The sequence below is a fragment of the Vombatus ursinus genome, unplaced genomic scaffold (assembly GCF_900497805.2).
Source record: "Vombatus ursinus unplaced genomic scaffold, bare-nosed wombat genome assembly UNPS02001287.1, whole genome shotgun sequence".
In the NCBI taxonomy this organism is placed as follows: Eukaryota; Metazoa; Chordata; class Mammalia; order Diprotodontia; family Vombatidae; genus Vombatus; species Vombatus ursinus.
This window is the reverse complement of record NW_020941065.1, coordinates 19,001,485-19,021,988: the sequence shown is the minus strand read 5'-3', so window position 1 is coordinate 19,021,988 and position 20,504 is coordinate 19,001,485. Positions and strand designations below refer to the sequence as shown.

General features: G+C 55.6%; 3 protein-coding genes across 9 annotated transcripts in view; 1 reads left to right on the top strand and 2 right to left on the bottom strand.

Annotated features, from left to right (window-relative positions):
• The window catches only part of OSBP2 (oxysterol binding protein 2), a 278,206-nt gene extending 277,920 nt beyond the window's left edge, over positions 1 to 286 (bottom strand). The window contains exon 1 of the mRNA XM_027865466.1: positions 51 to 286. Coding sequence (XP_027721267.1) covers positions 51 to 286 — 236 coding nt within the window. The remainder of the gene's footprint in view (positions 1 to 50) is intronic.
• Positions 287 to 1,322: 1,036 nt separating this feature from the next.
• On the bottom strand, positions 1,323 to 11,459 carry CUNH5orf52 (chromosome unknown C5orf52 homolog). Of its 2 annotated transcripts, XM_027864222.1 has the most exons (3): positions 9,553 to 9,816; positions 8,521 to 8,629; positions 1,323 to 3,840 (listed from the first exon to the last, which is right to left on the bottom strand). In XM_027864222.1, exons 1-3 carry the CDS (start codon positions 9,783 to 9,785, stop codon positions 3,601 to 3,603), a joined length of 582 nt encoding a protein of 193 aa, XP_027720023.1. In that variant the 5' UTR covers positions 9,786 to 9,816; the 3' UTR covers positions 1,323 to 3,600. The 2 variants fall into 2 exon arrangements, with proteins under 2 accessions (XP_027720023.1, XP_027720014.1); XM_027864213.1 differs by lacking the exons at positions 8,521 to 8,629; positions 9,553 to 9,816 and adding an exon at positions 10,762 to 11,459 and having other exon boundaries at positions 3,760 to 3,840.
• DUSP18 (dual specificity phosphatase 18) lies at positions 11,007 to 19,875 on the top strand. Of its 6 annotated transcripts, none has more exons than XM_027864232.1 (3): positions 11,007 to 11,691; positions 12,694 to 12,804; positions 18,288 to 19,875. In XM_027864232.1, exons 2-3 carry the CDS (start codon positions 12,740 to 12,742, stop codon positions 18,814 to 18,816), a joined length of 594 nt encoding a protein of 197 aa, XP_027720033.1. In that variant the 5' UTR covers positions 11,007 to 11,691; positions 12,694 to 12,739; the 3' UTR covers positions 18,817 to 19,875. The 6 variants fall into 6 exon arrangements, with proteins under 6 accessions (XP_027720033.1, XP_027720061.1, XP_027720042.1 ...); XM_027864241.1 differs by lacking the exon at positions 11,007 to 11,691 and adding an exon at positions 12,174 to 12,550; XM_027864268.1 differs by lacking the exon at positions 11,007 to 11,691 and adding an exon at positions 13,215 to 14,003 and having other exon boundaries at positions 12,174 to 12,804; positions 18,180 to 19,875.
• Positions 19,876 to 20,504: the final 629 nt, after the last annotated feature.

Here is a 20,504-nt window from a genome sequence, read left to right as displayed (position 1 = left end):
CGGCGCAGGCGCACAGCCCGCTGCCCGCCGCCCCCCCGCCCCGCCCCTACCTGTAGTAGGAGAGGAGGCCGTTGCTGAGAACGAACCAGCGGCGTTGGTAGCCCTTCAGGTAGTTGGTCCACTTGAGCAGCCAGCCCTTTAAGGTGTCGGGGGTGCTCCCACGGCCGTCCTCGGCGCCTGGAGGCTTGGCCTCCGCCGCCGCCTCCTCGGAGGGCTCGGGCAGCGGCGGCGGCGGCGGCGGCGGCGGCGTCGATGCCGGCGGAGGCCGCGGGGGCAGCGCGCTCATAGCGGGCGCCTCCGTGTGGCATGACAGGCAGGGCACGGCGCTGAGGAGGGACGAGAGCCCGCGGGCGCCCCCTCCGCCCCCGGGGCCCCGCGGGCCGTGCCCGCCCGCAGCCGCGGCTTTCCCCATGGACGCCCCCGCGAGCCCCGGGCGGAGCCGCCGCCGCCGCCCACCCCCGCGAGTCCAGCGCCAGCCTGGGGAGCCCGTCACGAGGGCGGCCCCCGCTCCCGCCCGGCGCAGGACTCCCGGCGGGGGCGACGGCGACGGCGGCGGCGACAACGACAGCGGCAGCGGGCCGCGAGGAGGGAGCCCCCCCGGAGCCCGACAGGTGTGAGGCCGGGGCTGCAGCTGCGAGAGTGGCACGTGGGGGGCGGGGCCGTCACGTGGGCGCCCCTCCCGCCTCCGGACCGAGCCTTGGACCGCTGAGGCGCGAGAGTGCGCGCGCCGGCGCCGCGGGGGTGGGGGCCGTCACGTGCGCGAGCGCCCCTCCCAGCCCGCCTTGGACGGGGGCCCCGAGCGGGGAGGAGTTAGGGATGGGGAGGGTGGGAAGCAGCGGCGGCGGTCCCTCTCCTCGCCCGCCCCCAGCTCCGCTTCTGACACTGAGAGCGAGAGAGAGCGCGCTCGCCAGCGCAGGTGTGAGAAGGCCCGTGAGGGTGCCCCGCCCTCCGAGCTGCCTCGGGCTCTGATTGGCGGGGCGAGCCAGCCAGGAGAGCACGTGGGGGGGGGGTCCCCGCTCGCCCTGCCTCTGTCGCGGGACACGTGCAGACTCCGGCGGAGCTGGCGCGCGCCCTGCTCCCCCTACCGGGCGAGCCCAGAGAGCTCCCAAGAGAGGGCAGCACGTGTCCCCGCCCTGGGCGGCTGGCCACGGTGGGACTCCTGCGGACTCTCATTGGCGGACAGGGAGAGCCCTCGCGCCCTGCGCCCCCTGCCGGGCTCTAGCCTCTAGGAGCGCACTGGCTGCGGGACGCACGTGGCGAGCATGCCCCAGGCTAAGCATCTCTGGTCTCCGCAGCGGGCCCCGGCCACGCAGCATGGGCAATTCAAGACAGGCAAAGAGCGACCAGCACTGGCCCTCCTCCTTGTCCAGTCAGTGCCGGTGGTGCCCCTGGGTCACCTTGGGAAGTGTGCCCTGCAGCCAGCAAGCACTCATGAACCTCCAGCATCACGGATGAGGAAACTGAGCAGGAAAGATACTGTTTGCCATGGGGTTTTGACACTAGGGAGTGCCCAGCTGGGATTTGGCCCGAGCTGCCCCGAGCCCACGCCCAGTGGCCCATGCCCACTACCATTGCTAGGAGCCCATCCGGGAATGAAAGTGAGCACCAGTGGAGGGACGGCCCTTAGCAGGATGAGAAGGGCAGCATTGCGTACAGCCACAGAGCAGCTTTCTTTCCACCATCGGCAGTCATCTCCGTCTTCCTGATTGATGTGTGTCTCTCGAGACCCTGTCAGAGTCCCTGAATTAGCATGAGCTTTGTAGCTGTACGGAGGACTTGTCTGATGACCTTTTTGCTTTAACAAACCAAACCTTTTTTTGGTGCTCATTAAACAATAAACACAGCGACGTCTCGTTTTCTTAGTGCTTTTCAGTCAGAAGCGTGATGACAAAGACATAAGCAACGAGAAAGAATTTTTTGCTAAAGCTCATCTGCCCCCATCTGCCATTTCATCAATACCATTCCATCTCTTCGGGCTGTTTGCCCCCTATCTGGAATGCACCCCCTTCCTCTCCTTCATCACACACAACTCAGCTCCAGCACTTCAGTCCCCAGGAAGCCTTTGCTGATCTCTGGCCCCCACTCAGTCTACTGCACTCATGTGTATGTGTTGTTCCCCTCAAGAAAACACTCCAGGAATGGCTTTTACGATGATTGCAGGTGAGGTATCTGAGGCTCGGGAAGGAGAGTGATGCAATCAAGAAACAGCAGGAGGAAATCTAGAACCCTGACTTTCTGCCACCACAATGTGATTTCCTTGATAAGAGAGTCAGTCAATAAATATCAAACACTTACCACGTGCCAGATATCGGGGATACCGAGGCAAGGAGCACAAGAGAGGAGTCTAGGTGAGGAGGAGGATGACAATTCAAACACGGGGCAAGGTGAAATCTGGCTTAAACAAGTCTTGAGTGTCCAAAAGGCAGCAGGTGTTGCCAGAGGAGCTCAGAAAAAAGGCTGAGTGGATGGCTGGCTGGCTGGTGCCATGTTGGAGGGGGAAGATGAATCCAGTTTGGACTTGAGGTTTTGGCCTATGTGGGCTTTGAGACATGTGGAGAAAGGTTGACCCTTGGGATGCAAATCTGGGGATTTTCTAGAGTGGACCTGAAATCCATCCTACCTGATTATTTGAATGTTACCTCCCTCACTCTAAGTTCCTTAAGGCCAAGGACTCCCTTACTTGCCCAAGTCTATGTGGGAATTTGTCCCTTGGGACAGTGGGTAGAGCACTGGACTTAAAAGGTCAGTAAGATGAGTTTGAATCCTGCCTTACACACTTGCTGGGTTGCCCTGAGCAAATCATTTCACCTCCCTGTGCCTCAGTTGCCTCACCTGTAAAGTGAGAGGGTTGGATTCTAAAGCTTGGAGAGTCCCTTCCACTTCCAGAACTGAGCTCGTATGGGCCTGTGGCATCTACAAAGTAGGGAGCTCAATAAACATTTGTACAACTGGAGCCCATTTGAGTTTTCTCTGCTTCTCAGGCAGGGTCCTGGGATCTAGTCCCAGCTTGGACACTAATTTTATATCAGAAATCGAACAAGTAACTTTCTGCTCTGAGCCTCATTTTCCTCCGGCCAGAAGTTCTGGCTAGATAATCTCTACGGCTCTTACAATTCTATGATGAAAGTTGTCATTTTATAGTGGGAAAAGGACTGGACTTGTGATCAGAACCTTGTGGTTAGGCCCTTTCCCAATTTACTAATCATGGCCTTGGGCTCGCTGCCGAGCCTTACTTCTCCCATCCATGAAATCGCCTTCTCTGCCCAGGTGTGATGGAAAGCCAACTAGGAGGTGAACTTGCCATTGTGGGCACATCTCCTCACTCGCCCCTCCCCTACCTCACCTAATAATGACTCTTCCTCAGGGGTTCAGAGAGTTCAGAACGGTAAGGTACGTCATAAGCTTCGTTTGACAAAAGAGGCAACTGAGGCCGAGAGAGGTGAAGGGCTTACCCAAAGTCACACAGCAATCAAGCCAGCCCTAACCCTCCTTTCTGAAGTTGTGACCCAGGTATCCGAGAGGCCAAGGAAACGGTGAACAAGAGGAGAGTTTAGTTGCATGGCCTCCTCCCCTCCCCGGATGAGGACCCCTCTTGTCGGCTCAGCCGAGGACCAAGTTTTTCTTGACACGTGTACTTTTCAGAGTCTCCACCTTCTTCCTGGGCCTGGGCTCGCGCTCGGCCTCGTGCCGGTACTTCTGGATGCTCTCCAGGTATCTCTGGATGGGCAGCGCCTCCCGGTGCCAGCGGCTCAGCTTCCTCAGCTGCTCTGTCATGAACTTCTTCTTCAAGTGGTCAAAGAGGTGGCCCATTTTCTTCTTAGTCTTGTCTGCTGCTCTCGTCTTGGAGAAAATAAAGGGGACGTTAGGGGGAGAAAAGGGAGGGACCCCAGTGGGCACAACCATCAGTGTCCCGATGACCAGGAAACTTCTCCAAGTGCCCCCCCCCAAACCGAGTAAAAGGGAACACCTCAAACAATCTAGTCCTAACACCTACCTGGAGCGTGAATTCTCTCTACAGCATCCCAGACAACTGGTCATGTAACCTCAAGTCAAACACCTCCAATAATGGACTGTCTTCTTTACCCTGACTAGGAATTCCCAACCTGGGACATGGCAGGTGTGTCGGGGGTGGCCTACATCTGGGGAGTGTCTATTTTACTTCTCATGTGCATGGTAAACTCTAGAGTGAACTTCCTGTCATAGTGAAGAGAGGGTATGGAAAGGTCCCCAGAAAAGCCAAGAGACACAAAGGCCAAGAAAATTTGGAACCCCCTGAGCTTGACTGAGCTCCTGGCCTGCACTGGCCTCTCTGTGTCTCTCAGCTCCCAGCTGAGGTGTGATGGCTAAGCTGAGGAGAGACAAGTCTCACCCATTCCTCCAGGGTCACCGGAAAGGCGTCAGAGCTGGCACTACCACCCCGTCCCTCCAGAGTGTCCCCTGTGCCAAACTGAACCTCGCCTCATCGTTCCATGAAATGATCACACCCTCATGGCAAACTATGAGGTGCTCGTCTGATTATGAGAGAAGATGACCCTTTACAAAGTGCTTGGGGCAGCCATGTTTATTTACAGTGGCAGAAATCAAGGTCCCAAGAAGCAGGTTACATTGGCTATGGTCGTGTCTTTCAAGTTCAGGGCTCGTTCTGATACAATAAATAGCATCCATCCTATGTTGGTCCAGACATAAGCAGAGCATGGTGGACAGAGGGCTAGACCAGGAGACAAAAAGACCAGGATTCCAGTCCTGCCTCAGACACTGACAAGTTCTATGGCAACAGAGGACCTGGACCCCTCAGAGCCTCAGTATCTTCTTCAGAGAACTTGGTCACTCTAATGAGACCATCGATGTGAAGCACTTGGCAAACCTCAAAGTGCTCCAGAATCTGTTATTATTTGAAGGGAAAACCACACACACAAACATCTCCACCCAGTGTCTACCCTCATGCAGTAGCAGCAGCTAGCCTCCAACTGATAGGGAGATCAGTGGGGATAATGCAGTTTGAGGGTGTGGTGAGCTTAGGGGGGGGGGAACTGTGCCCCGCCTTTGCTCCCACCCACTCTGACTGACCCAACTCTCAAGGGGAAACGCAGGCCCCTCCCCCCATACCCTCCTGAGAACCTTGGCAAGCCTTTCCACCTTCAGGGCCCCCACCAGCCCTGAGACTCTCAGCAGCTGTCTCTGTGCCTCCTTGGGGATCCCAGGGGTTCAATTATCACCTGAGGAGGTGACTGCCCAATTAAATGCGGGCCTCTTTCTGCCTCCATCTCTTTCCTAAATTCGTTCCTCTGTTTGCCTGAGCATTCCCACCAGGTCATCCACAACCAAGCGCATTCCGGCCCCTGGCCCCACACGCCCAGAAGCCCGAAGCGGCTTCTTCCTCCTCCTCCTCCTCTCTCTCTTTTCCTGCAGCTAATGCCCCTCCCCTGATGAGAGCCTATCCCCTGGCAAGTCTGGTGAGCTCTATCTCCAGATCATGTCTTGAACCAGTTCTCTCCAGTCAGGTCTTTATCACCTCCAAGCAGCTGCCAAACCACATCATTCCTCTGTTCAAATACCTTCAGTGGCTCTATAAAACACAAACTCCTTAGTCAGGCATTCAAGGCCCTCTGTACTCCATCTACTTTTCTGGCCTCATTTCATATTGCTCCCCCTTCTAAGGTTGTAGATGGAGTTGGGATGGCCATCAGAGCCCATCTAATCCAACCCCTTTATCTGACAGATGAGGAAACTGAGGCACAGAGATGTTAGGTGACTTATCCAGGATCCCACAGCTAAGTGGCAGGGGTAGGACCTGAACCCAGTACCCCTGACTCTAAAGTTCTTCCTGCTACCCACCATGTGCTCCCCACATTTCAGCCCAATTGAGTCCTTGTTCCCAGGCACTCCCATCAATTCTTCCCTCCTGCCTGGAATCCTCTTCCTCGCTCAAGGGCACTTCCCAGGTGTTCTCTGTCCTTTCTTGTTCTCCTAGGACATTTCACCTGAACCCCTGGTATAGGAGGCCCTCAACTTGTGGGCCCTGATGCATGGAAAAGCGAACACAAGACATGACCTAAGGGGGCCCTATGGATGTGGAACACTGTATACACCGTCAGATTTAGGGGCTATGTTGGTGTGTCTGGCTGAACTTTTCCTTGTTTTATTTTTTGGTACAAGGGATGGCTCAGTGGGGAGTGGAGGAGGAGAAATATACTTGGAACTGAAGATAATATGAAAACAGAACAATAAAATGTTTCTAAATATAGATTACCTGAAAAAGTAGAACCCAAAGTGGTCAGCACAGTCAGTCAGTCAACTATCATGGATTAAGTCCCTGTTATGTATCAGGTACCAAGCTAAGCACTGAGGATACAAATACTGCAAACCCCCCCCTCAAAAAAAAAAAAAAACCCAAGCCTGCCCTCACAGTCTCATGGGGGAGACAACAGGCAAGATGAAGACGGGATAAATTAACAAAGAGAAGGCACTGAGATAAAGGAGTGGGAAAGGCTTCTTGCTCAAAATGTTACTTTGGGTGAGGCCTGAAGGAGGTGGGAGAAGGAGGAGGTGAGGAGGGGGCCAGCCAGTGAAAATGCCCAGAGTAGGGATGGCAGGATTGTGTGGCTGAGAATCAGGTGTAAGAATGGAAGTGGGAGGGCATGATATTATGAAGGGCTTTTGAAAGCCAAACAGAGGAGGCTTTATATTTGTTCCTCGAGGTGATAGGGAGCCACTTACGGGTGGGGTGGGGTGACATGGTATTTCAGGAAAACCACTTTAGCAGCTGAATGGACAGTACATGGGAGTGGGAAGAAGAGGCAGGCAGACCCACCACAAGGCTATTGTGATGGTTCAGGCCTGAGGAGGGGGATGGTAGTGTCAAAGAAGAGAAGGGGCCACATACAAGAGACCTTGTGGAGGTGCCATCCTTAGGATGTGGTAACAGATGGGAATATGGCAGCTAGGGAAGAGCATGAAATCAAGGAGGACACGTAGGCTGGGAACGTGGGTGCCTGGGAGGTTTGTGGTACCTTCAACAGTAATAAGGAAATCAGGAAGAGGAGGGGGTGTGGAGGGGAGACAATGAATTCCATTTTGGACGTGTCAAACCTGAGATGTCTACCAGACATCCAGTGTGACGTCTAAAAGGCAGCTGAAGATGGGGGCTTGGAGGCGGAGACAGGGGAGGCTTACACAAGTCGATCTGAGTCATCAGCTGAGAGATGCTAATGAAAATTATGGGATCTAATGAGATCACCAAGGGAAAGAAGGGGGCCCAGGACAGCACCCTGGGGGACCCCCATGAGCCAGCACAGATTAAGTGAGAAGTGGTCAGATAGAAGAACCAGAAGAGAAAGAGGGGTGTCATGAAAACCTATACAGAGTATCCAGGAGGAGAGAGTGATCAATGATGTCAAAGGGTGCAGAGAGATGAGAGGTCGAGAAAAGGTTACTGGATCATTGGTCACTTTGGAGAGAACAGTGTCCCTGGAACATGAAGCTGGAAACCATGATACAAAGAGAGAAGAGGAGAGTGAGTGGAATGTGTGTGCCCATTATGACCGAGACTGGGAGAGAATTTGGAGAGAAAGGTTCGTGTTCAGTATGGTGGCCTCTTTGGGACAAATCGGTTATATGCACAGAGTTGGGGGGAGGCATCGTGGCTCAGGACCACCTGGCTTCCTCTTCCCTCCCCAGCAGCAGGGAAGGAGAGCAGGAAGAAGGGCCTCCAGTGAGGTTTTTTCACAAGCCTCAGGATTACCAGGAGCCTGAGTCAAGGCAGAGTACCTAAAGCCTCAGCTCCCACCCCCTCAGCTAAAGCCCTGGCTTTGTCAAACGTGGCATTTGTACAGAGAGGGGAAATTGATCTGATTGCATATTCCTGCCTGCCTGAATAGCAAAGGAAGACTAGGCCAGACAATCTCTTCCTACCACTCTACCCACTCCTGCTTTTTAAGAAAGAGAGAGAGAGACAGACAGACAAAGGGAGAGAGAGAAGAGGAGAGAGAGAGAGAAAGGGAGAGAGAGAAGAGGAAGGAGAGAGAGAGACAGAAGAGGGGGGGAGAGACAGAGGAGGAAAGAGAGAAAAAGGAAGAGAGAGAGGAGGGGGGAGAGAGATCAAGAAAGAGTACAAGAGAGAGCAAGGTATCCATGTGTTACAGTGGAGAACTGGAGGGGGGCAGGAAACTTGGGTCCCAGACCCCCCCCCCTGCCATTTCCTGGTCGTGGACTTTGGGCAAGTGGGATACCTTTGCCAACCCTTACAACACCTCCTTGGCAATCATCTCAAAAGCTCCCATTTCTAGTCACAGCAGTCCCTTGAGAGAGGCAGTGCACAAGTAAGCACCACCCAGCTAGGCTTCAGCCAGGATTCCGAGGCCAATCCCTTACCATCCACCCCGACACAGAACCTCCACGTTTCTGACCTGCCTCAAACCAAGAGGCCGGGCCAGGGGAGCTCTAGAGGCCTCCTGTTTTAGGCAGTGGGGGAGAGGGACCAGGGAGGGAGAAGAGTGGCCCATCGTAACCCTATGGCATTACCTCCAACTCATAGACGCGCTGGGCACTGAGGTTGTCTTGGATAATCACTCTTGATAAGTGGCTCTTGGGTAAAAATTTTTTCACAGCCACTTCACTGGCATTCATCAAGCTGGAGAGGGAAGGAGGGCATTATAAATCAGGGAGGCTCCTGGGCAAGGCAAGGACAGGGTCTCTGAAAGTCCTCAACTAAGCCAGGAGTAAGTAGGAGCTGAGCTGATAAGTTTCCTCGGGAGTGGGAGACACAGGTGCCTCATTCTGAATGCTAAGGATCAGGGTGTGGGCCTCCAGCAGCCACCCTCAGAACCAGGGTTTTTGGGAGGTGCCGATTAAAAGGTGTTTCAGGCAGAGCCTTGAGTGGGTGTTCTTTTGGGGGAGGGGGTTGGAGGGAGCCTAGGAGACCTAAATGGAGAGTGGATTCAGAGGACTTTTAAGGAAGAATAGAAGCTCGAGGGGGAGGGAGTGGTCAAAGGGATAGGAAACCCTGGGTGTTGGCAGAGCTCGGAAGGGTTGGGGAGAGAAGGTAAAGGTTGCAAAGGGGATGTTTCAGGAAGGCCCGGGGGGGAGTGCAAGGGGGGGGGGGTGGGGAAGGGGAGGCATTGGGGGGAGGGCTGTTACGGAATTAGAGGGGTTCAGATGAGTTCTAAAGGAAGATCTACAGAGGCTGCGGAGCATGAAAGGGACCACTGAGAAAGGTTGGCAGAGGATTTGGTGAAGGTCACAGAGACACTTGGGGGGGAGGGGCCTGCCTGGGGCTCCGGGACAGAAAGCAGGGTGCGGAGTCCAAGTTCAGGATCACTAAGTTAGAGGCTGGTGGGGGGAAGAGGGGGGGCACTGAGTGGGTGCCTATTGTGGGGCATCCTGGGCCTGGGGGTGTAGATCAGAGGCTGGGTCCTGGTCAGACACCGTCGATCCTGGGGGCACTGGGCTCCTCGGGGTAAAAGGTCCGGCTAGGAGCGCAGAATCCCGGGGGGGGCAGGGTCCCCAGGGTGTGGGGTCGAAGGTCGAGATGGGGAGGTCCTTGGGGGGCGGCACCTGAAGAGCACGGGAGCCTGGGAGGTTCTGGGCCGCATGAACACCACCTGGGACTTCCCGGGCAAGGGGATCTCGGTGCGGCGCCACTCCGGCTTGCCCATGAGCAGGTGGCATCCCGACGAGAGCGTGGCCCCGGCCCGACCGGGCAGGGGCACTTCCCCAGCGTCTACGGGCTGGGCGGGCAGTTGAATGGAGCCCCTGCCGACGCTAGGCCGTTTGGCCTCCTCTCGCATCTTCCAGGAGACGGGCGGGGCGCGCCGGTAGAAAGAGGCTCGGCGCGGGGAAGCGTCCATTGCCCGGGAAGCGAGCACCGGGCCGCACTGGGGTGGGGGCGCGTGCCTGCGAGGCTGGATTGTCCCTGCGCGGACGCCGTAGGGTGGACGCGGCTCGTTGCCTAGGAGACGGATGGGGGCGGGAGGGCATGATGGAGGGAGGCGCGGGAGCAGTGTGTAAGGCGGCGGCGGCGGCGGCAGCGGGGGCAAGCGGAAGCTTCATCACAAAGACGGCGGCGGCGGAGGCGGCAGCGGCAGCGGCAGCGGCAGCGGCGACGGCGGGATCGAGGACGCTGAGAACTGGGTGAGCCCGGAGCTTCGGCCATGAGGCTGGCGTCGCCCTCGACCCGGGCCCCTGCCCCCTGCCCCCTGCCCCGCCCTCCTCCCGTACCGCCGCCCTTCGCCCCGCCCCCTGCCGCCTTCCCCTCCCCGTCGGCCCTTCGCCCCGCCCCCTGCCCTCCTTCAGTCCCCTCCCCGTCGGCCGCAGCCCCGGGGAGGCTCTGGAGAGCGCCTCCAATCCCATCAGCCCTTTCGCCTCAAGCTCTTACCGTAATTCCCAGAAAGGAGGCCAAAAAGCCTCGCGAAGGCGGAACCTTAGTACGTCCCTGCGGAGTTCTCATGGAAACGGGGTTGTGGGCGGGGGCCGGGGCCTAGGCTAGAGGAGCCCCTCCCCACAGTGTCATGCACCTCCCTGGGCCTCAGTTTCCCCATCTAAGCAGCGAGAGGCAGTTGCTGCTGGGGGAAAAGGCCCGGATTTATTGTGCGCCTACTGTGTGCCAGCCACTGGATTAGGCCCTGGAGATACGTCTAAGTACAAGGGCGGAAACTGCCCCCCCCAGCCCCCTTCCAAGGAGCGTGGTTGTGGTGAGGGATAGCCCAAGAAAACAGGAAGATGCGCAGTGTCATGAACACAAAATGAATGAATACAGATACCTACCCAGGGGGTGTCAGCATAGGCTTCCTGCGGAAGGTGGGGCTCCAACCACCTCCTCAAGGAAGAGAGGGGCTCCGAGGCAGAAGGAAGGGCAGCCTGGCATGCCTGCCGGCCAGGGCAAAAGCTCGGAGAGGGGAGAGGAGGTGTTGTGCGTGAGGACCAGAGCGAAGGCCAAGCCAAGAGGGAGGGAGATTGAGTGGCCAGTGGGGCTGGGGCCAGTTAGACACAAGTTCTGGTTTAGCCAGCCTCGGGAGGGTGGGAAAGGCCGGACTGGGCAGCTCGCGGTGTCTGTGGGATGAGGGGGGGCTGGAGCCCAAGCGAGGAACCCCACAGCCCTCAAGGATGGTGGTACCTTTGGTGGAAGAGGGAAGGATGACCAGGCCAGCACCGCCAGGACATCCAGTGTGGCTTGTCTGGCAGCGCAAGGACGGACAAGCTGGGAGTCCTCCGTAGGGAGGTGATGGAGCAGCCAAAAGGGAGGCGAGGAGGCCCAGGACAGACCTGAGGAGGACTTGGGGCTGTCTAGCCCACCCCTTCCTTTCAGAGAAGAGAGGGGCTGTGCTGGGGGCTTGCCTGAGGTCGCAGAGGAAGAAGCAGAGCCTGAGAGCCAGAGCTCTTCCCACTGGGGTCCCTCCTCGGGCAGGCCGCTCCAGCCTCGCTGTGCCTTGGTTTCCCCATAGGAAGGAATCATGTTGGACGATTTCCCAGCTTTGAGTCTAGTCTTGCCTCCTACCCTGACTTCCTGTGTAAGCTCGAGAGGAGTCACTTCCCTCCCTGCCTCAGTTTCCTCTTAAGAAGCCCTGGACTGATTGGTCTCCGTGATCTTGAGGGGGTCAATCCTTCTTCCCTGCAGACACAAGCACCGAGATTCTGCCACCTGACTTAGCCACCTTGGATTGGCTTGATCTGGAACACTGCCAGAAACGCCCAGAGGTAGGTCTGGCTGCTTGGTGCTGGTCTGGGTGAGTCTGGCACTCTCCCTGCCCTGCCCCGAGTCCTCCCTTCACCATGGTTGATTGCAGGCCCCTGGTGATGAGATCCGCTCTGCTCGCTCCCTCCCTCGCGTGCCTGGTCCGGCCTGGCCCGGCCCTTGGGAGCCCAGGGTCACTGCTGCCCCAGCGTCAGGCTCCTCCCCGGGGACAGCACTGACATCCTGGGGGCTCCTTTTGTGGAACAGAGGTCTGCATAATGGGCAGAGGTGGAGAGGCTGCCAGGAGCGGACGGACGCTTGCCCCGTGTGGTCGTCCTGAGGAAAGCTGACCGCGGTCCTCCGAGGCAGCGCCCAGGCTCACGCCAGCAGTGCTGGGCACGTCCTGTGATGAGCTCTAAGGCTCACCGCCCTCCAGGCAGCGTCGGGCAGCCCGTGGCCTGACCCCCTGCTTCCCTTTGCCATCTTTCACTTCCCATCGCGGAAGTCTCAGCGTCCGCATTAAAAGCAGTGCTGAGGAGTGCCAGTTCAATGCTGTAGATTAACCTGATCCCTTGTAGCTTTTAAAGCAGCCTGAGTGGCAGGAAATCAGCATTTTAAGCAGACCATCTGGCCTCTGTCCCAGGTGGAGTCTATGTAGGAGGAGAATGGGGAAGATCTCAACAGGCCAGAGTCTAACAATACCGATTTAATGAGGATTGTTGGGAAGAATTACCTCTGGGTTCAAAACATCAACTTGTCCTGGGTATAAGAGGAAAGAAGTGTGGCCGGAGAGCCATTCAGCTATAAAAGACCTGGGGTTTATAGTGGGCCACAAGCTCCTTATGAGTCTCCCATATGCTGTGGCAGCCAGAGAAGAGCAAGGTGATTTTTGGCTTCGTAACCTGGCTCGGGGTCCAGGAGGAGCTGGGGAGGGGATAGAATGTAGACTCTGAGTGCGGGGCTCTGTGCAGTGCTGAAGTCTTTGTTCACTGGTCGCTCTCCCTCTTCTCCCGGGCCCTGGTCAGACCGTGTTCTCATGGTCAGTTCTGAGAACCAGCTTTATGGAAGAACATGGATCATCTGGAGTCATCCCAAGGAGGCAGCCAGGATGGCGAAAGGCCTCCCGTTCTTGCTGGGTGAGGAGTGTTTGAGGGAACGGGGGCCATTTAATTTGGAGGAGAAAAGGGAAGACGTGGAAGGAGGATCAGGCAGGGTCTGCTTGACCGCCAAGGGCAGACGGAAGGAGTAGGAACAGGAAGATGAGGGTGGGAAGCCCCTCCTCAGAACAGGAGAGGAGTGGGCTGCCTGTGGGCGGTGAGCTCCCCCTCTGGAGGGCATCAGGCCATGCCTAGGGGACCTAGAGGTCAGGGTGGGTGCAGAGGGTGGCCTCCGGGCGGGGCTCTGGGATTCTGTTGTCCATCCACAGCCTGGCCAAGGGAGTTTTGCGCCCGGTCATAGAGTTGTTAGGATCTGTGACCCATACCAAGGAAACGACAGCTCCTGGCAGGTTTGGAGTCCTGGTAAATGTGTGTGTCCTCAATCCCAGCTCTTCTGGGAAGCCTTCCCCGGCCAGACCAGCCCTCGTTTGACTCCTTCTGCCTGGGTGCCAATGAGAAGCCGCCTGAGGCAGCAGGCGTGACAGCCTGACCCCAGCTCTGCTGCTGACTGGGTGGGTGACCTTGGGCACCTCCTCTTAAAACAAGACGGTTTGAGCCACCATTCTAGAGAGCAATTTGGATTTTTTGTTTAAAAATCACCCGTGTGTTCTTACCCATAATTATACATTAAGGAAAAAGAACAAAGACAAAAAAAAAATTCCCATACCTGACCTACAGAGCATTGCACTTTGTGCCAAGAACCAGAAACAAAGCTGCACGTCATTTGGGGAATGGTTAAAACCAATTGTATGGAGTGCATCAGTGTTATGGAATGTCAATATGCCGTAAGAAAAAGACGAATTTGGGGAAGCTATTGAAGCAAATGAAGATTTCTGTGAACTGCTGCAGAGTCAAGTAAGACAAACCGGACAGTGGGGAACTCAGTGAGTAAGCCTGCTGAGGAGTTGACAAACGGAGCTGTGCTCAGGGGCATCACTGATTGGATGTGGTTCCCTGCAGCACACAGGAAGAAAGTTTAAAACCGATTCGTTGCCACGAGGAACCGCCCTTCCTCCAGCCGGCTGGATCTGTGGGACCTTTGGGAAGACAAAACACCCATGAGGTGGCGTAGTCAGCTGGGAGAGGAGACGGATGATGGCCTGTGCCGGAGGAAGGGAGCGGCCATATGGTGCCAGGAGGGGCTCTGCGGTATTCTGGAACAGGTCAAGCACTGACGGGTAATTCTCCGGGCTCCCGCCGGTGCTTTCCTGTCGCTCTCCCTAGAAACAGCAGCGGTGGCCCTGGGAGAGAAAGAAACATCTCCTACCCATAGTTTCTTCAAGTTGGCAATCCATAGCTTACCCACAAGCAGCCCGTCTAAGACAGGCCCAGGGTGCTGGTTCCAGAAATGTAAATGGAAAGAACAGAATAATCAAATTGCATAATTATAATGACCAGTGTAATTCCCACAGAGGAAGTGGAGGAAATGCAGGTCCCTCCTCTGTCTGCAGAGATGGGGACTGCGGGTAGGGAGAGGGGCATAGGCACACACTGTCGATAGAGGGGCTGGTTTGGCAAGACTGCCTTTTTCTTCTTTGTTGTTATGAGGGGTGGCTTACTGAGGAGCAGACGGAGTGAGATCTGTTCAGAAATAAAGGCGACATTTAAAACAAAACACATATTTCTGCTTGGCCTCTTGGCTAAGATCAGCTATAAACACAAGTGGTAACAAACATAAGAAGATAAAATAATGGGGTTGGACAAAGTAATCTGTAAGATTCCATCGTAATGTCTTAATAATCTCTTATACATTAAGGTTTGTAAAGCATTTCGTGAGGGGTCGGTATTGTTATTATGTCCCTTTTATGGATGAGAAAACTGAGGCAGCGAGGTGGTATGGCAGCTAGCATGCTGTGCAAGAGGATGAGTTCAGATCTAGCCTCAGCACTCTGTGCTGTGTGACCTTGGGCAAGTCACTTCACCTGTGATTTCATAATTGGAAGGGGCCCCGTGGCCATCAACGCCAACCAACGCGTGGAAACAATGCCTCTTCTAGCATTGCTGACCAGTGGTGGTCCAGCCTCTGCTGGAGACCTCCAGAGAGAGGGAAACCAGGCCGCCCAGGCCCCTCTGGGGACAACCGCTAGCCCAGTTTGGCCGGAATAGAGTCCATGAAGGGAAGGAAGTGAGGTCCTGGTCAGCCTAATCTGAAGATCATCTTATGTCCAGTTCTGGAAGGACACTGAAGAGAGGAGGGCAGCCAGGTTGGGGACTCGAGGAGACTCCATCAGCAGAAATCTTTGTGTGACTGTTACCAGATCCTGCCCAAGGGGACAGACGGCAAGAGTCCGGAGGAATCTGTCCGTTTGGTTTCCCAGCAAACCCAGCTTGGCCAGGCTGTCCCTCAGGGCAGATCCTGGGATTCCTGAGCTGGAGAGCTGGAAAGAGGAGGTCGTGCAGTGCGGCCCCTTTTGTAGAGGGGGAGGCAAGGCCCAGGCGGGGAGGACTTAACCGGAGAGCGAAGGCAGGGAGCAGGAGGTCACCAGGGTATCCATTCCTGTAGCGATGGTCTCTGAGACTCCCTACAACCCAGTGTAACTATTCATTATCCCCATTCTACAAATGGGGAAGCGGTCCCAGCGGTGAAAATTGGCCCAAGTGGCATGCCCAGGTTGGCCGAGTAGTAGCAAAGCCCGGACTGATGCCCAGGCCCTCGGACTCCAGGTCAGTGCCCTTTACCCTTTCCTGGACTGCTCCTCCATGCAGAAGCAGCACTCTGTTATGGTGCAGAGGAGTGTGGAGGCCTCAGATCCTGTCCCCTTCCAGGGTCTCACGAGATAGTGGGGAGAGGAGCCTTTATCCCCGAGCCCCGCTGAACTCGAGGCACCAAGGAGCTGTTTGTATCTGGGGCCACGAGAGGCCAGTGAGGCTAAGCTGCACCTGAATCACTGCCCTTGACGGCATTGTCCAGCCTCTGCCCAGGGCAGGGGAGCCTTCAAGCATCTGAAGGACTCGGGTGGAAGAAGGATTAGGCCAGAGTTGGGGTGCTCTCATTGTGAGGACGTCCTCTCGACATCCAATTAAATCTGCCCCTTAGCAGCTTCCACTCATTGTTCTGGCTCTGCCCCGGGACAGACCAGAGCCAACCCGTTCCTAGTGCCATGATGGTCCCTCTACGGTTTGTCTTGGTGAGAGGCTTGGGGCATGTCTGCCTCCGTCATTGCTGAGAGCCCCTGTGTACAGACAAGATCTGCTCCTGGGATGGACTGTTTGGCTGGAAGAGACAAAGGCAGCCTCCCAAAGAAAAAGAGCAGAGGGTGGGAGAGGACCCTGATTCAGTGTTGGGGGAGGGGGAGCCTTGGGTCATTGGACTAGACCAGGGGTGGGGATCCTGCGGCCTTCTAGGTCCTTTGAGTGCAGCCTTTGGACTGAGTCCAAGTTTTACGGAACAAATCCTTTTGTTCTGTGAAGTTTGAATTTCGTCAAAGGGCTGCACTTGAGAACCTGGAGGGTTGCATGTGGCCTCTAGGCTGCAGGCTCCCCACCCCTGGACTAGATGAAGGCCCTTTCTGGCATTGAATCCTAGAAATCGTTGACTGTAGTCGCCACGCTGTGCCTTGGTGAGCCCCCATCGGGAGTGCTGCCCCAGGACATACTGAGGCCCATCTAGAGAGGACAAGCAACCCACCTCAGCCTAACGGATATTAAACAGTGCTTTGTATGAGGCACTTCCTGGGGATACAGTCACAGAAACAAAAAAGTCTCTGCCTTCCAGAAGACTTCTTTGGTGAGATTATCTAAGACCATGGCGCTGGAGCGGGAGCCAGAGAGGCTCTTTGTGGGAAGCAGCACGTGCTTCCAAAGGCCGAGGGGAGGCAGAAGGGCTCGAGGAGGCCACTGTGATGGAGCCACGTGTGGTATTTAATAGCTAATCATAATAGTAACTGGCATTTACTAAGTAAGTGTGGTAGGCTCCGTGCTAAGCACTTTACAAATACTGATCTCATTTGTTCCTCACCACAGCCCTGGGAGGTAGGACTATTATTATCACCCCCATTTTACAGATAAGGAAACTGAGGCAGGCAAGAAAGTCACTTGCCCAGGGTGTCACCCATCTAGATTTCCAGCTCAGGGCTTCCTGACTCTGGGCCTGGCTCACTCTTTACTTCATTTTCAGAAAGGACATTGATAATCTGGACCGAATTCAGAGGAGAGCCCCCAGGCCAGGCAGGGCCTCATGAGGGTTAGTAGAAGAGAAGAAGTGGGGGGACAGGAGAACCGTTTTCAAGTATTTGAAGGACTCTCGCGTGGAAGAAGGATTAGGCGCGTACTGTTTGCCCCGAGTTCTGCCGACAGGAGCCTGCAGATGGAAGTCACCGAGAGACGATTTGAGGCTTTATCTGAAGGAAGACTTGCTAACGAGCATGAATGCTGTCCAGAAGGGGAAGGGGCCACCTCCAGAGGTGGGGGCACCCTGTCACTGAAGGGCTTCAAGCTAGGATATTGTAAAGGTCATCATTCAGATCGTGGTGGGGTGAGGCAGCCCCGGAGGCTGTGCCAGCTCTGAGATGGAGATCCTCAGCCCCTAAGGATGCCCTTTCTCACCCTGGACTTTTCCAGCTTCTGAGGACAAAGACGAAAGTGCTGGATTTTACTCTAAAAGCCACAGTTGACAGATCCGGTTAATGAGAGCCCCAAAGTTCTCTTGAAGTGGATCCCGAGGCCCTCGTGCTGGGAAGAGACCCAAGTTTCCCCAGGCTCCAGGCTCTTATGTGGCCATAAAAACAACCCATTCCCTCATCAGCCGTTGGAGAGCCCTGGGAGGGACAGGGCAAGGCAGTTCTGTCTGGACTTGGGGGTCCGGGTCTAGAGGAAGCTAATGGGGAATCGTAGAAGAGCACTCGTAGCTGTGAGCTGAGCCACGGCGGGCAGGAGGAAGGAGGATCAATGGGAGATGGACAGTTGTCCAGAGTACCTGGGCTGTGAAGTTTGGGAGCCCCTTCTACAGGCAGTTGGATGGCAAGATCAGGGCTTTATACTGTTGTCCATGGATCCCTGGGGGGACTGATTGCTTCAAGCTGGTGAATGAGGGTCAGAGCAGCTCGAGAGGAAGATGACGTGGGCTTCATGTCATGGAGGGGGACGGGGTGGGGGGAGCAGTGCTGAAGGGAAGCCAGGACGTTCTGGCCAGCAGCAGGAACAGCACAAACAAGCCCCGAGGGCCGGGTCTAGGTAAGGTCTGGGTGGGGCCGTGTGGCAAAAGGCCTTGAATGCCAGTCTAAGGGGCCTAGCCCGGGGCTCATCCCCATGTGTGTGCACACACCCCAGGTACCGATGCCACTGGCCGGTGCGCTGGGCTGGGAGCCCACAGGTGTGGTCAGACTTTACTTGTAACGCCTTCTTTCTCTCCTCAGCTTTCTTTAGACAAAGAGTAGCAGGAAGATGCAGCCCCCCTGTCGTCGCTGATTTATAAAGTTTGCCTTAATGAATACATCTTTGAACACTATCCCCATTCTCTTCAGGCAGCCTGCGGTCTGTGGCCTGTCCCAGATTACCAGCAGCCTGTACCTCGGCAATGGCCTGGCCGCTAACAACAAGGTCATACTGTCCAGCAACCAAATCACCACCGTCATTAACGTGTCCGTGGAGGTGGTGAACACCTTCTACGCCGACATTCAGTATGTCCAAGTGCCCGTGGCCGACACCCCGCTCTCCCGCCTGTACGACTTCTTCGACCCGATCGCCGACAAGATCCACACGGTGGGAATGCAGCAGGGCCGCACGCTGCTGCACTGCGCGGCCGGAGTCAGCAGGTCAGCAGCCCTCTGCCTGGCCTACCTCATGAAGTACCATTCCATGTCCCTGCTGGACGCCCACACCTGGACCAAGTCCTGCCGACCCATCATTCGGCCCAACAGCGGTTTCTGGGAACAGCTCATTCACTACGAATTCAAACTCTATGGCAAAAACACTGTCCGCATGGTGAACTCTCCCTTTGGCGTGATCCCGGATGTTTATGAGAAGGAGGTCAAAGTGATGATCCCGCTGTGATGGTGATTAGCTTTCTGCTATTCAGGGTGAAGGGTGCAGACCTGTCGTTCGCTCTAGACCACGGTCTGAACTTGAAAATAAACTCTTCAGCTCGAGTATCATCCTTTGATCGATACAGAAAGCAGATGACAATGTGAGGTCAAGGAGCGAGCTCTCCCGGGGGCTTTAACCTTGAATCAGCATCTATAAAGAATAAAACTCAGTCACTACGAAAGTTATCAAGAACTTCCCTGTCTGTGCCCGATTTCCCGGGGCTAGTCAGGGAGGACGGGTGAGCAGGGGAGGTGAACTCCAGACGTCGGTTCAGCAGAGGGAGGAGCCAACAGGGGGTCTCTTGGTGCTGATCCCAAAAGGCTGGGGACCAATTGACAGGTCTGGGAGACTCAGGCCTGGCCAGTGACCATGTCTGCCATCACTCCCAGAGCCAGATGGGGGCCCTTCCTCCCCTTCCCTGCCTGCTGCCTCCCCCTCCAGTTACTTTCTGGTGAGTCCAGTCATGTGGGCCGACAGGCCTGAACCCTTTGGAGATTCAGGGGCTGACCAGTGACTGAAAGGGGGTGTATTTCCATGCTCTGAGCTGAGCCAGCCTATCTTCTGCCCTTGCTCTCCACTCTCCTGAGAGACGGGGTTGCCCCGTAGGCTTCCAGAGATCATTCCAGGATCTCACTAAGGCACACTGCAGGGGTACCCCATTTCATCTCGCCCTTCCATAGTGCCCTCCTGAAGTTCATCTAACCAAGCCCTACCTTGGCATTCATCATGCCAGATAGGTAGGTTAGTGGAGACCCAGGTGCTCAAGCTTCTTTTGGAAGGAACATCTTCTATCTGTGCCTACTGAAGTCAGTTGCAGGGAACCAGTAAATGGCACACGGTAGGTAGGGTGTGTCTGTAGGTGGCCAGCTCTCTCTCCCCTCCACTCCCTCCCCAAGCCCTTTAAGTGGCATGAGGTCTGATTATGTCCTAAGTGGGTTAGTAGCAGAGTTCCCTGGAACACATTTTTTATTGGCTTAAAGATCTTTTAGAACAAATGATCCTTAATAAAACTTGTAAAATTTTAAATAACTGCCTCATTTTCCTTCTTGCTGAATTCTGCTCCTCCCACAAATTCTCTCATAAAGGGCCAACTTTGAAACACCTGAGCTTCATTCCAGCCCGTCACCTTGGACAGGTGACCTGAGCCAGCCATCCGCCAGATTTCATGCTAGAGTTTCCAGGAGGGCCTCAGAGGACCCAGAGGATGGGCTTGGGTGAAACCGATCCCACCACATGTTGTCCTCCCTGTCTGGCACCTCGTCAGTCCTTTACACTTAGAGGGCTCTGCAGTTTATCAGGAGGCCTGGGATCCTTCCCTGCTTGACACAATGGAAAATTCTAACCCGTATGCCTAGTGAATCGAGCCTTGCGGCATGGTGTTTAGAATGCTGATCAGTGGCAGGAAGACTGGGGTTCAAACCCCACCTCTGACCTGAGCTGTGTGACCATGGGCCTTACCTTGGTCTCTGATTCTCTATAGCTAAAAGGGGCTTTTCAGGCCATCCAGTCCAAACTCAGCATTTTACAGATGGAAAAACTGGGGTCTATGCAGTTTAAATGCCTTGCACAAGGTTATAGAACTAGTTAGTGGCAGCCAGGATTCAAACCCAAGTCCTCTGACATTAATTCCAACCCCTATCCACTGCACCACACTT